General features: G+C 35.9%; 1 protein-coding gene across 3 annotated transcripts in view; it reads right to left on the reverse strand.

The window, feature by feature from the left end:
• Positions 1–1,909: 1,909 nt before the first annotated feature.
• Positions 1,910–13,053, reverse strand: part of tbx1 (T-box transcription factor 1) — a 15,991-nt gene continuing 4,847 nt past the window's right edge. For all 3 annotated transcript variants that reach the window (XM_053610370.1, XM_053610369.1, XM_053610371.1), the window contains exons 3-8: positions 9,561–9,662; positions 7,717–7,888; positions 6,377–6,532; positions 4,578–4,645; positions 4,080–4,180; positions 1,910–2,841 (exon numbers count right to left, since the gene is read on the reverse strand). In XM_053610370.1, the coding sequence (XP_053466345.1) occupies positions 2,462–2,841; positions 4,080–4,180; positions 4,578–4,645; positions 6,377–6,532; positions 7,717–7,888; positions 9,561–9,662 (979 nt within the window). In that variant the 3' untranslated portion in view covers positions 1,910–2,461. The remainder of the gene's footprint in view (positions 2,842–4,079; positions 4,181–4,577; positions 4,646–6,376; positions 6,533–7,716; positions 7,889–9,560; positions 9,663–13,053) is intronic.

The raw sequence follows: 13,053 nt of genomic DNA on the forward strand, positions 1-13,053 counted from the left end.
TGTAGCTCATCTATATGATATCATATCTATATATGCTGTGTGTGTGCGTGTGTGTGTGTGTGTGTGTGTGTGTGTGTGTGCGTGCGCCGGTGCTCACCTGCTAGCTCTGTGCTCGCATCAAGAACAAACACAGCTGTGAGGAGCCCATAAAGGAAGAGTCCCACTGCCCACAAGGGGCACAATCATTACCGGGAGTCCCGGTGCTCCAGACTGCTCCTTCCTGCCTTCTGATATAACCCAGGAGGGGGTAGGTGTTCATGACACTAACTCTGACCATAATTACATAGCATATATAACTCCAGTATAATATACTGTAATCCACTATAACATATAGCTATTAAGATACAATAGTAACATTAAACTGGCATCATAGTGAACATGTTATATATTACTGTTCTTAAAAATCTGGTGTACTAATAAGTTTATCATTTTTTTTAGACCCATCTTTTTTCCTCACAAATCATATTGCCTTCTAGGTCTTCCTGCGTCTCTGTCTGTCTGTCCCTGTACAGCTTACACAACCTGGATGTTTTTTTTCCTGCTTTCCTTTCCTATGAAACCAGTACCTCAAACAAAAAAAACATTATACGAGCAATTAGCCGTTGCCCAAATTGCTGGAAACATTGTTTAACCTTTGACACCGCAGAAAGTCGTTAGGTGTCAGAGGTCACAGCTTGTTTTCCTCTCTGACTCAGTCGCTTTGTGGAAAGAATGGCGGGGAAAAGTGGGATGCAAAAATAGAGCTAAATCAGGATGTGTTAATGTCTAATGTTCTGCCTAGTGAAAATCAGTTTCTGTTTATTTGAGTTATTTCATTTTATTATTATTATTATTATTGGCTACCAAAAATAGATCTTAGACCTGAATATGAAATTTGATTGCGAAGGAATTTCCTAGATGTTTCTCTGTGTTGAATCATTTCGGTATAAAACGTTCTGTTACAGATTATTACGTAGCGCCACCATCGTGTTTCTTCTCCATTTCATACGGCTTTTACTCAATTATAATCAATATTTCATAAGAAGTGTGTATATGCTGCTACATATTGTGTTTTATACAGTAGCACCTGTCCGTAGGCCTGAAGGGATTCAGATGTAGAACTAAACGGTTGAAGCGTGTTATTCTTTTCAGAATGAAAAACAAAACCATGAAACATCTGATGTTATCTTTGGTGCTTCGGCTGCTGCTGTTGTTTTCTTTGTTTTTTAAAACAAGTTTCTTGATAATAGATCAAAAGATCTTCAACATATCCAATCATTGGTGTGCAAATCTTGTTTTGCCCAAGGTACCGGTGTAGTACCTAGGTCTGAAAAATGTAAACACACACGCGCGTGTGGCGGCCTGCACGGCGCAGGTGGACTGACGTTTCTCTTTGATGCCTTTGCAAGTATGAATTGAGTTAAATTGTCAAGCCACTGTTTGCCAGACGACTCCAGATTTGCTGTACCGGAATAACTTTGCGGTCCTGTCTCTCTCTCTCTCTCCCTCTCTCTCCCTCCCTCCCACCTTCCTCCTCCTCCTCTCTCTCCCTGTGTGTGAGGTGAACTTTATGTTTTCGTTGAATGAGCCGGCTGTAATTTTCATGCATTTGGTCTGCAGTGTAATGAAAATGAAATCATGAACATGTTAAGGTTCCAGTGCCTTCCTTTCCAAATCAAACATGTATTAATCATGTTTAGACACACACAAGTAGAGCAAAGGAGCCTTTTTGCCCCCTGGGCTGTAATTAGATAAAGCCCTTGGGGAAGTCTGACAAGGACTGAACAAGGTAATGGAAAATGATGTTGAAAGTAAAACATTTAATGCTTAGTTTACAGGTTCAGCTAGGTCATTCTGTCCAAATTTATTTTGAACTGCAGTAAGTCAGTGCCATGATACAAGCTTCTCCGAGTTGCTTAAGATGGCCTAGTGTTTCGATGGATAGTAACTCAATCAGGAACAACAAAAATTAACATAAAATATCCCAAGGCGTCTCAACACCTTCAGATCAGAGCAACATGCAAACGTCCTGCCTACCTAAAAGCTCGATGGGCTCAAGAATATATAACTTATGGCTTTTTTTAAAAGCAAAAAAAAAAAAAAAAAGTGCATCCAACACAAAATATCAATTCCGGTCCGCAATAATGCGTTACTTCTTATTGTGCTGGCGTCTATACCGCAGCCGTCAGATCCTCTAGCGCCCTTTACAATGTCTGATAGTGTAAATGTCACCAGGGCAAACGGGAGCTGAACTCCACTCCATCAGGCTTGTCTGGTTTTTCCGTAAATACATTTCTCCGTTTAATAAATATGGCCGTTCATCCACCTCAAACGACGTGCTCTTTCCAAAACTCAACCCAAGCTTTGGACTTGGAGAACTCTAGGTGTGTATATGACAGAGACAGAGAGAGAGAGAGAGAGAGAGAGAGAGACTGTGTGTCTCGGGGTGTCTTTGTTTTTTTGTCTTCGTTGTTGTGAGTCATTATCTCGGCCCGTAGTCATAATTCGGCGGCGCACTGCCGGTTGAGTACATGTTGGCCGTGGCTGGGTTCATGTGAGGGGGGTAAGTGTGACCTCGGATGCTGGGTAAAGGGTACGGAGTCGCCCTGGTTTTTGCCCCTAGGTAGTGTTCATAGGTGCTGGGGTATTTGTAGGGGTGATGGTGCAGCGTGTCCGCAGCCTGGTGGCCGTCGAGACGCAGTTCGTGAGGCGGACTACGGGGTCCGGAGGTCAGGGGGACGGCATGGAGGCCTCCCGGCACCGGCAGGGCGGGGCTGAGCACACGGGACATCAGTTGGTGGGCTGGGTCAGCATGGATGGGTGTACCGTTGGGGTCGCGGTCGTAATCTCTCCTGCTGTCCTCTGTGGAAAGAGTGAGAACAGTTTGTTCAAATGGTACAGTTACATTAAAGTGCCAATGTTTCATTTTCATAACGTGAAAAAATAAGTATGATTCTGAATCAATTAAGAATTGGTACAAATTACAGAGAGCTACTTTAATTGCATTTTTAAACTGATACATTTGCAGACTAGGAGAAAAAAAAGGGTACTAAACTGTGCCTTTTCTTATTGCTGTTTTGTACCTTTTAATATCTATCTCTCATTTGGAAATGTGGATATAGTTAGTGTAACTTTAAAAATGGTTTAAGGTACATAATTGGCCGGTAATTATAAACCTTTATACCTTTTAGGTTACGGTTTAAATTTACACTACATGCACCTTTATAGGTAAAAGATACATAATAAGTTTAGTACTGTTTTATGGAACAGTATTATATTGTTGGCATGACAATATAATGAAGTGTTGAATATTGTGGCGTTGCACATCCATATGTTCAGCGCATGCTTAGCGTTTATAATTTTTTTTAAAAAATAAATCAGGGTCTGTATAATTGTAGAATTGTGCAACCCTGAGGTCAGCAGATTATTAACAACGACGTTAACATTAACAGCGTATCTCGGGGAAAAGCACAGTGGCTTCGAGCGCTTCAGCCGTCACTCCAATGGAAATGTTTTAGTACAATTTGGTTTGCTGTTGGGAAATGAAGTGTGCTGTGAGGCAAGGTAAGTTATAGGTCTCATCTGCCAAACAGGCTAATGCGCTCAGGAAATCGCTGTTCCACAGAGCCGGAGTATGCGAGGGGGGGATAAATGGCAGGGAGGATGTTTTTGGTCTGTGCGGCGTATGTCCTCTGGGCATGCAGCTGTTCAAACTTCTGTGTATTGAGGTCTGCAATCTGCCAACTGAAAATATTAAGTGTTTGGCCCTGTGGAATGTATTTTTCAGAAATAAAATGTCACCGCCACGTCTGATGCTGGTTTACTCTGATGCCAAATCTCAGTAATGGCTTTTCAGGGGGTGGTGGTGGTGTCGATTATTGCTGAAGAATGCATTTACAGGACGTGTGTTCGGATGCGTTCGGATAGCTCAGAGTCCGAATACTCAAAGTTCTTGCAAATGTACACGGTGTAGCAATAAATAGCAAGATTTTGGAAATTGCACTGCAGGGTTAGTCATGAAATTATATATTTTTTTTAAAAAACAAAAAAGCACCCCTACTGTAAACTCATTTGAAAAGGTTTAGATGGTTCATAGCTACCTTTCTCTGTACCGTTCTGCTGCGGGGGAGAAGACATTGGGTTCCTTGTCCGAGCGAAAGCACTGATTATTGGCAGCGAGCCTGGCCTGTGATTCCTGGGCCTGAAAATGAACACAAAGCAGTCAGTAGCATAAACACACAAATAAATAACTCCGCGTGTGTATGTGTTTTTGTTTGTTTATAACTGTACTTGTACATCTACTTATACATTCCACATTCAAACCATCAGAAAAGCTAAATATCGCAAGACTGGGTGATGTTAACACTTACTGCCAACATCTGTCTTTACAGTTTTTTGTTATTATACAGCTAGTAACATAATGTCCTTGTTGCAATGTCACCATTTTAAGTGAGTTACCATTAAAAAAATTAAATAAATAAAACATCCTGTATATTTAAAAATGTTATACAGCCTTAGATATAGATCCAAAAATGTGTATATTTCTTCAAGACATCTACAAATAATTTGGTTAATGACAAGTTATTATCAGTACTTACCAGTCTTCAGGATCACAGTCTCTAAATCCCTTTGCAAAGGGATTACTGGCGATTTTTAGCTGTGTTATCTGCCAGATAAAATGTAGGGGGAAACGTTAGATAGCATATTATTATTATTATTATTATTAGTAGTAGTAGTAGTAGTAGTAGTAGTAGTATTAGTAGTAGTAGTAGTAGTAGTTGGAAACACATTTAATATTTTGTTGTGAATTTAATGATGGTAAGAAAACTCAGAGAATTACCCAGAATGAATAGATCTAATAGTTTTCTGAAACTAAGAAATATCTGTTAAATAAATTAGCTTTAAACAATACATTTTATGACACTTTTTTTAAAAAACTTTTTAATACAATCTGTTTTCTTTTTTGGATGCTGAGATTTAGCACGAAGCTGCATGTTGATGGAGCTAGTGCTCCATCTTTATGTTTCAAAAAAAATCTTTATTGTTTATTGAGTATCCTAAACCATGTTATATTACAGCCTACATGTTATTATTATTATTATTATTATTATTATTATTATTATTATTATTATTATATCCCTCCTGTCGCTTTCAACCACCACAAAAAAAGAAATGCTGCTTGGTTTACGTTTTCAAAGGATTTTGTTTTGCAAACAAAATGCTAACAAGATTGCTAATTTCATTCCCTAGACTAAATATCAATTTAGGTGTTTTCTTCTCTGGGCTTTTTTTTCTCTTTTTTTTCTTTTCAAATAAACACAACTTTCCGAGTCTTGTAGGGTTGTTTTTTTTATTATTATTATTTCCCTTTCCCCTAAAAAATATTTTAAATACTTCATAGTTTAGTTTCAACTCTTTAATCAAACTAGCTAGCATGAGCCGCTAGATGTGTGCGCGAGACCTTCCAGAGCAGCACGTTAAAAAGCGCGCGAGGTCAAACTGATAGAAGACAGAGCCGGAAAAGAAGGAGAAAAAGGGGGGGGGGGGGGGGGGCAGGGACAGAAAGAAGGACTGAGAAGAGAAGAGAAAGGAAAAGGGCAGCATACACACCAGCTGTGCCCTAACATCACTGATATGACAGTAGTGAGAGGGAAACCCCCTTCATTCATCACACACACTGTACATCTGCGCGAGATATTTTTAAAAATACATTTTGCTAACCGTTTTGAGTTAGCGGCTAGTCAAAAATGTTGCACTGTCGCGTTTTCTTCTACTTTATATTGAGAGATATTTTACACAACCGGATAGTCCAGAGTTTAATAAGCATCATGCATGCGTTTGTTGTTTTATCAATATTAAAACATATATAGATATAAATAGGTTTATATAGGGTTTATACAGTCGCCTTTATATAGCCTATAGGACACATTTGCACAATAAAATCAAGTATATAGATGCCTCAAAGGGAAATGGAATAAAATGCAAAAAAAAATATATATATATATATGAATGGTGTATTTTTGCTTTGCTTATTTCTAAATAATGTTTGATTTTAGACCGACTCCATCCATTCATGTTGGAGCAGCAACGTTTCTGAAAGTCCACCTCATTTCGTGTAGCCTACTACACATCCTCACGTGCTGACTTCTGCAGTATGAATTCAGCAGCAAAGCCAATATCAGAAACAGTCCTTGCCACAGAAATGGTTTTATTGAGGCCTAAAAGCCGGGGTTGAGGATTGAACTGTGGTTAATTTTGAGCAAAACAAATAAACCAGAATTTCAGTCGACTTGCTTCCCAACACAAGAGCCCTGCTTGTACTGTAATATGCGCGTTTCTAGAAGGAAATGGTGATAAATCAGCGAGTGAATGACTGAATGAATGAACGCGTTCCTACCCTGTGGTTCTGGTAGGCTGTGACTGCTGTGAATCGGGTCTCCTCGAAAACAAACGTCTTATAGTTTTCCTCTGCGTATTTCTCACTGTCCTTGCGTGGGTCGACGTAGACGACGTGAAACCTGGGTTGATATCTGTGCATGGAGTTCAGGATGATCTGCAAGAAGGGAGGAAAAAAAAGTGTGTGTGTGGGGGGGGGGGCGGTTTCGCGTACAAATTCAATAGATCGCAAGAAAGAAAAATACATATATAATACAAATACAGAAATACGTAGAGTTTACAAACTGCTCAGAAAAAAAACATTAAGCACTACTACTACTACTACTAATAATAATAATAATAATAATAAGGATACTACTACTACTACTGCTACTATTACTACTACTCCTACTATTACTACTAATAATAAGGATACTACTACTACTACTACTATTACTACTACTACTAATAATAATAATAAGGATACTACTACTACTACTGCTACTACTACTACTACTCCTACTATTACTACTAATAATAAGGATACTACTACTACTACTACTATTACTACTACTACTACTAATAATAAAAATAATAATAAGGATACTACTACTACTACTACTATTACTACTACTAATAATAATAATAATAATAAGGATACTACTACTACTACTAATAATAATAATATAATAAAATTAATAATACATTGAATGTCTGCCATGATGGCATTTCCCCGACAATATCCTTATTAATTATGCTAATGATCCCATCAACCAATCACTAAAAGCGTCCACTGAGATCGCTCATGAAAAACAAAACATAATAAGTGATAATAATAATAATAATAATAATAATAATAATAATAATAATAATACAGTGAATGTCTGCCATGATGGCATTTCCCGACAGTATCCTAATTAATTATGCATTATGCTAATAATCCAATCACTGAAAGCGTCCTGAGCGTCGGCCAATAGCAAACGCTTTAATGTTTATAGATAACTTTTTACAGCGGGATGCAATTTGCTTGTATTAAAGGTAACAAACGTGGCCATGGTGCATTACGGATGGTTATTTATTTATTTATTTATTTATTTGTTTTTACATGTTCTTGTCATGAATTACCGCCTTTCTTTCACTCGCTTTGTGAATAATGTTAGTCTGGATTATAAATCAGTCCTCAGTAGGTTATTGATTAAAAGCTTCTTGTATTAAAATACAGGTTACACATATTATATTTTAAGCATTGTTCTGTAACATAATATAACCTATATGAAAGCCTGTGCGTATTCTATAGCCTATATGCAGACCACGGAATTTATTTATTTTTTTTAAATAATATTTATAAACAAAAACACTCACATGTCCATTATCATCCAGTAGATTGTTGGTGAGTTTAAGTTTGTCGAAGGAAACGATTTGTTTCATCCACTGAGCTCCTTTAGCGGGAGAATCGGGGTGATAGTGAACTCTGCCCGGGGTCGCGGGGTCAGCTTTACCGGCCACCAGCCACGACGAGCTGTGAAACGCATAGCTTTAATACAGAGAGAGAGAGAGAGATGTGAGTGTATAATCATATAATAAACAGCCGCCATGTGTTTATAAGTTAAAAAGTAAAAAAATATTCTTTCTGTAGATTTTTACAGGCTTATATATGGACTTCTATTTTTTTTTTTTAATTCCCCTAAATTTTCTGAACTAATTGAAGTAATAAAAAAATTGTAAATGTAATAATTCATGCAGTAGAGGAATAAGTCTCATAGCTCTCTACTGTATGATTTGGGCTCAGTTTCTAACAATATCATCGTGACTACCGGGATCATAGCGGTATTAGTGCTGCACAATATATCGTTTATGAATCGGTGCAATATTTTGCAAAATCTACAAATGTAATAAACAGTGTTTAATAGCTGTATGATAAACAGTGTCCATGTGTTTATAAGTTAAAAAAAAAGTTTAAATAATTCTTACTGTATTTACAGGCTTATATATGGACTTACATAGGCTATATACATTAGGTAGCAATATTAAACTTTTTAAACATTTTGAATTTGGAATATGCCCTAGTATTTTAACATAATCTAGTGTTTCACCTGAGTTCTATATTTTTCCATCTGCCTTATATTCTTAATATATTGGCTTTCCATATAAGCTCATTTAAATTGCCTGCTAAATATTCACACCAGAATATTTGCGATTCGGAGAAAATCTATCGATCCTCGGATGAGATACTAGAGTATATTAACTCTTTACTGCATGGTGTTACCATATGGCAACAATTAATTAATTCATTTCCAATTTTATGATAATAAATAATAATACAAAACAACAATTTTCCTATGTACCTGGAAAGGGAGCTTTAACTTTGACATAACAACAACAACAACAACAACAACAACAACAAAAAAGGCCAGCTCATACATTTTGTGTAATTTTTGACTATATGATACTTCCCAATATATGGCAACAATTTACCAACTACCCCGCTAAAGATTTTTTTTTTTTAATTTTCTAAATGTTTTGAACTAATTCATGCAATAAAAATCCATTAAAAAAACCCCCACATTTTTTGATGTAAATGTAATAATTCATACAATAGAGGAATAACTCACATAGCTCTCTACCATATGATTTGGGCTCAGTTTCTACCAATAATATCGTGACTACCGGGATCATAGCGGTATTAGTGCTGCACAATATATCGTTTATTAATCGGTGCAATATTTTGCAAAAAGCTGCAAAATGTGTCTATGGAAAAAAAATGCACATTTGCCACCCAATAACTTCTAATGTTTCTAATGTAATCAATAGCTTAATGCTTTCTTGTGTTCTGTAATCATTCAGTGACGAGCCGACAAATAGGAATCGACAGAGTCACGCTGATTATGTGGACATTTTAATCATCCGTATCCAAATACTTCATCAACTGCATTTCAATTAGAACATCGTATTTTAGTCACTAGTACACACACAGGAGTATTATAGACTAAATTATAGGCTAAAACGGACTGACCCGACATTAAGCCCAACAAACAAAATATAGGTTGAAATTTCTGATGTTTGTTCCTTTCCATCTCCACCGATAATCATCCGTGGGCAGTTGTCCCTTACATATTCATGCACCACGGCAGTGCAACATATTATATTCTTTTCTTAGCAGTATTATTTGTGTTTTAAGAGAATGCGCAAATTGTTGGGTAACTTACCGATAGCGTTTATCATCGACTGGTAGGAAATCCATTAAAAGCATGTAGTCGGCCATTGGGTCCATCCCAAATATTTTCACTTGGAAAGTAGGAAACATTCGTCTGGAAATGGATGAAAGAGTAAACAACATTATGTTAGAATCCATTTTTTATTTTAGAGAACAATAATGAAGTCAGTATTGCTGATTCAAATTGAAATATTCAGTAATATTCAGTAACCACGCCGATTGTTTTATTGCATTTATTTCCTCTATAAGCCTTTTTTTTTTTTTTAAAAAAAAAAGTATTTTCCAGTACCTAATATTAACATTGAGTTGTATGAACTAAAATGACCAAGGTTACATTTACATGTACTGTAACATGTACATTTTTTGGAGTATTTATTAATTTATTTTTATTTGGCCGAAAAAACGGTGGGGGGTTTCCCCCCCTTTTATTTATTTATTTATTTATTTATATATTTTTTTTAACATGTAGGATAAGCGGTATGGAAAATGGATAGACGCATGGATGGATGGATGTAGTATTACATTTCGATGGGGTAGTTTTCCAATGCAGAATGAAACAATACCCGACTTATATTTTCCGCTTTGACGCGGATAGATTTTTTTTTTCTTTATACATTTTTTTTTTTTGCTTTCTATTTGGTGTTTGATGTCGCTCTACTTCTTCTCTCTTTTGTCTCTTTCACTCTCCCACCATCTCCATCCCTCTAGCCACAAATATAATAAATAAATCTTTTCCCCCTGCTGTTTGGGAGTGAAAGTGATCCTCCAGCTCGTCGCTCCATTAACACCAGAGTGTATTCAGAAGTGCAGTTGTGCTCAGGTGAGGCTAAAGTAGCTCTGAAAGTGCTTTCTCGAGGAGCTGATCTTGGGAAAGTTTTAGGAGCTTTGACAGATCACCCTGCACACACTGGACAAGCCTGCAAAAATAATCCCACTGCAACGCTAATAAAATGTCTCTCTTTCCTCCCCCCCGCCCCCTCCCCCAATCTGTGTTTCTTGGCACATCCCGCATGGAACATAAGGAGTTATAGTGCAAATCCAATAAATGTAACGGACAATAATCATATAAACAGAATCAGGGCTGGCTTTGAGATTTTCTTTTTTTTTTTTTTGCACGAATGAATTCGATATAAAATCGTCCATAACTATTTCAACTGCTGCAGTGAGCATGGTCTGTAATGTCTTTCAGTGTGAAATGTTGATCACTGCACTGAGGCACGTTTCATCATTTTTTATTATGTTTTAAAATATTACTCTCCTCTCCTGATCAATATAGATCATCAAAATGCCCGATACACTGCTTATACCTTCTACAGGCCTTGAGGAAGATCTATAGATCACAATGGCCTGCGTTTTTAACGGGAAAATCATGTGAGTAACGGCATCATCATCATCATCATCATCATCATCGTTTTAATAGATGTACTGTTTATATTTCTAAATTTCATGATTAAATAGCAAATACGTGAAATAGTTTCTAATTGTATTATTTGATTAACACTTTGGACACTTGATGGCAAAATTATAGTAAAATGTTTTTAAAAATATGTATTTTGCAGTTATCATATAACATTCACATGGACAATGGTGGAGTATTTGATGTATTTATATATTTTTTCCCTTTCGCCTGACAAAACAACAACAACAACAATAACAACAACAACAACCAGGCAGTGACACATTATATGCTGAAATATAAAAAAAAAACAAACAAACAAACAAAAAAAAAACAATAAACGCTTTCATGTGCATTATTTTTAGTGCAATTAAATCATATCCGTCATATGTTCAGCTCGGAGATAAGTAAAGATAAGCTCTTATTTGAACATCGTATTTGAGCAAAGTATTTTTTTGTGTGAACTCTCTTTGCCTTTCTCTCCCTATATCCCCCCCCCCCCTTGTTTTTTTTGGAGTGAATTATCCGAAACGTCTCATTATACCAATTAATTGGAAGGTGAAAACACAGCTTTAAGTTCACTGTCACTATTAGAAACATTTTGTCTAACAGATCATATTTAAGTAATTATATAAAAAAATTGTTCTTATGTATTATTATTATTATTATTATTATTATTATTAATAGTAGTAGTAGTAGTAGTAGTAGTAGTAGTAGTATCCACTGATTATACTATATGAGATACAAATACGATATAAATCAGCTGAATGACAGTTTCTTACATTACAAATGACATTAACATACAAATTACAAATGGCAATTAATTGAAAAAAGTACACCAAACAGTACTCTGTTTCTCTTGAGTCTATACCTAATATTATTTATAATATATTTGAATCCATTAAATTAACATAAATCGAGAGCCTTCATTTATATCATTAGTACTATAATGTAATGCGATGTTAAGCATAATATGAACATCATCATCATCATCATCATCATAATAATAATAATAATATAATGAATGAATTTTCCAATTTATCATACTGTAATAGGGCTCGGTTTTTTTTGTGTTTTTTTTTTTTTGCTTGTTTTTTTTTGTTTGTTTTTGTTTTTTTACCAGCTCTTAGCATCATTTTATTATTAGTGAGGATTTGAAACATCCTATTGTACATTTTATGATGTCCCATCTTATCGCAAGGTACACACACACACACACACACACACACACACACACACACACACACTCCATTATAGTTTTACTTGCAGGCTTGTGCGTTGCTGGCAAAATAGAGTTACATATTTAACACTTCAGCTCAGGGTTTATTAGTTTGCAGAATACGCAGTAGAAATAGCTAGTATTTAGTAATAGTTAATTTACTGGTGATTTATATCAACTCTTACCGTAATATCGTCAAATAGAAATTCTTAATAATTATCGTGCACCGATTTTAGCAGTACAAAATCTATAGTGTTAATAAAACAGTTAGAGTACCGGTGTAGGGGTTATGTCGCTTAAGGGTTAATACATACTTCACTGTACCACTCTATTAGTATTTATATTAATAAATACTCCAGTGCACCACTGTACTAGCATTAATAGATAATAAATACTCCAGTGCACCACTGTACTAGCATTAATAGATAATAAATACTCCAGTGCACCACTGTACTAGTATTAATAGTTAATAAATACTCCAGTGCACCACTGTACTAGCATTAATAGATAATAAATACTCCAGTGCACCACTGTACTAGTATTAATAGTTAATAAATACTCCAGTGCACCACTGTACTAGTATTAATAGATAATAAATACTCCAGTGCACCACTGTACTAGTATTAATAGATAATAAATACTCCAGTGCACCACTGTACTAGCATTAATAGTTAATAAATACTCCAGTGCACCACTGTACTAGCATTAATAGTTAATAAATACTCCAGTGCACCACTGTACTAGTATTAATAGATAATAAATACTCCAGTGCACCACTGTACTAGTATTAATAGTTAATAAATACTCCAGTGCACCACTGTACTAGTATTAGGAGTTAATACACGCTTCAGTGTGCCACTGTACTAGTTC

This window comes from Ictalurus furcatus, chromosome 22, assembly GCF_023375685.1.
Source record: "Ictalurus furcatus strain D&B chromosome 22, Billie_1.0, whole genome shotgun sequence".
In the NCBI taxonomy this organism is placed as follows: domain Eukaryota; kingdom Metazoa; phylum Chordata; class Actinopteri; order Siluriformes; family Ictaluridae; genus Ictalurus; species Ictalurus furcatus.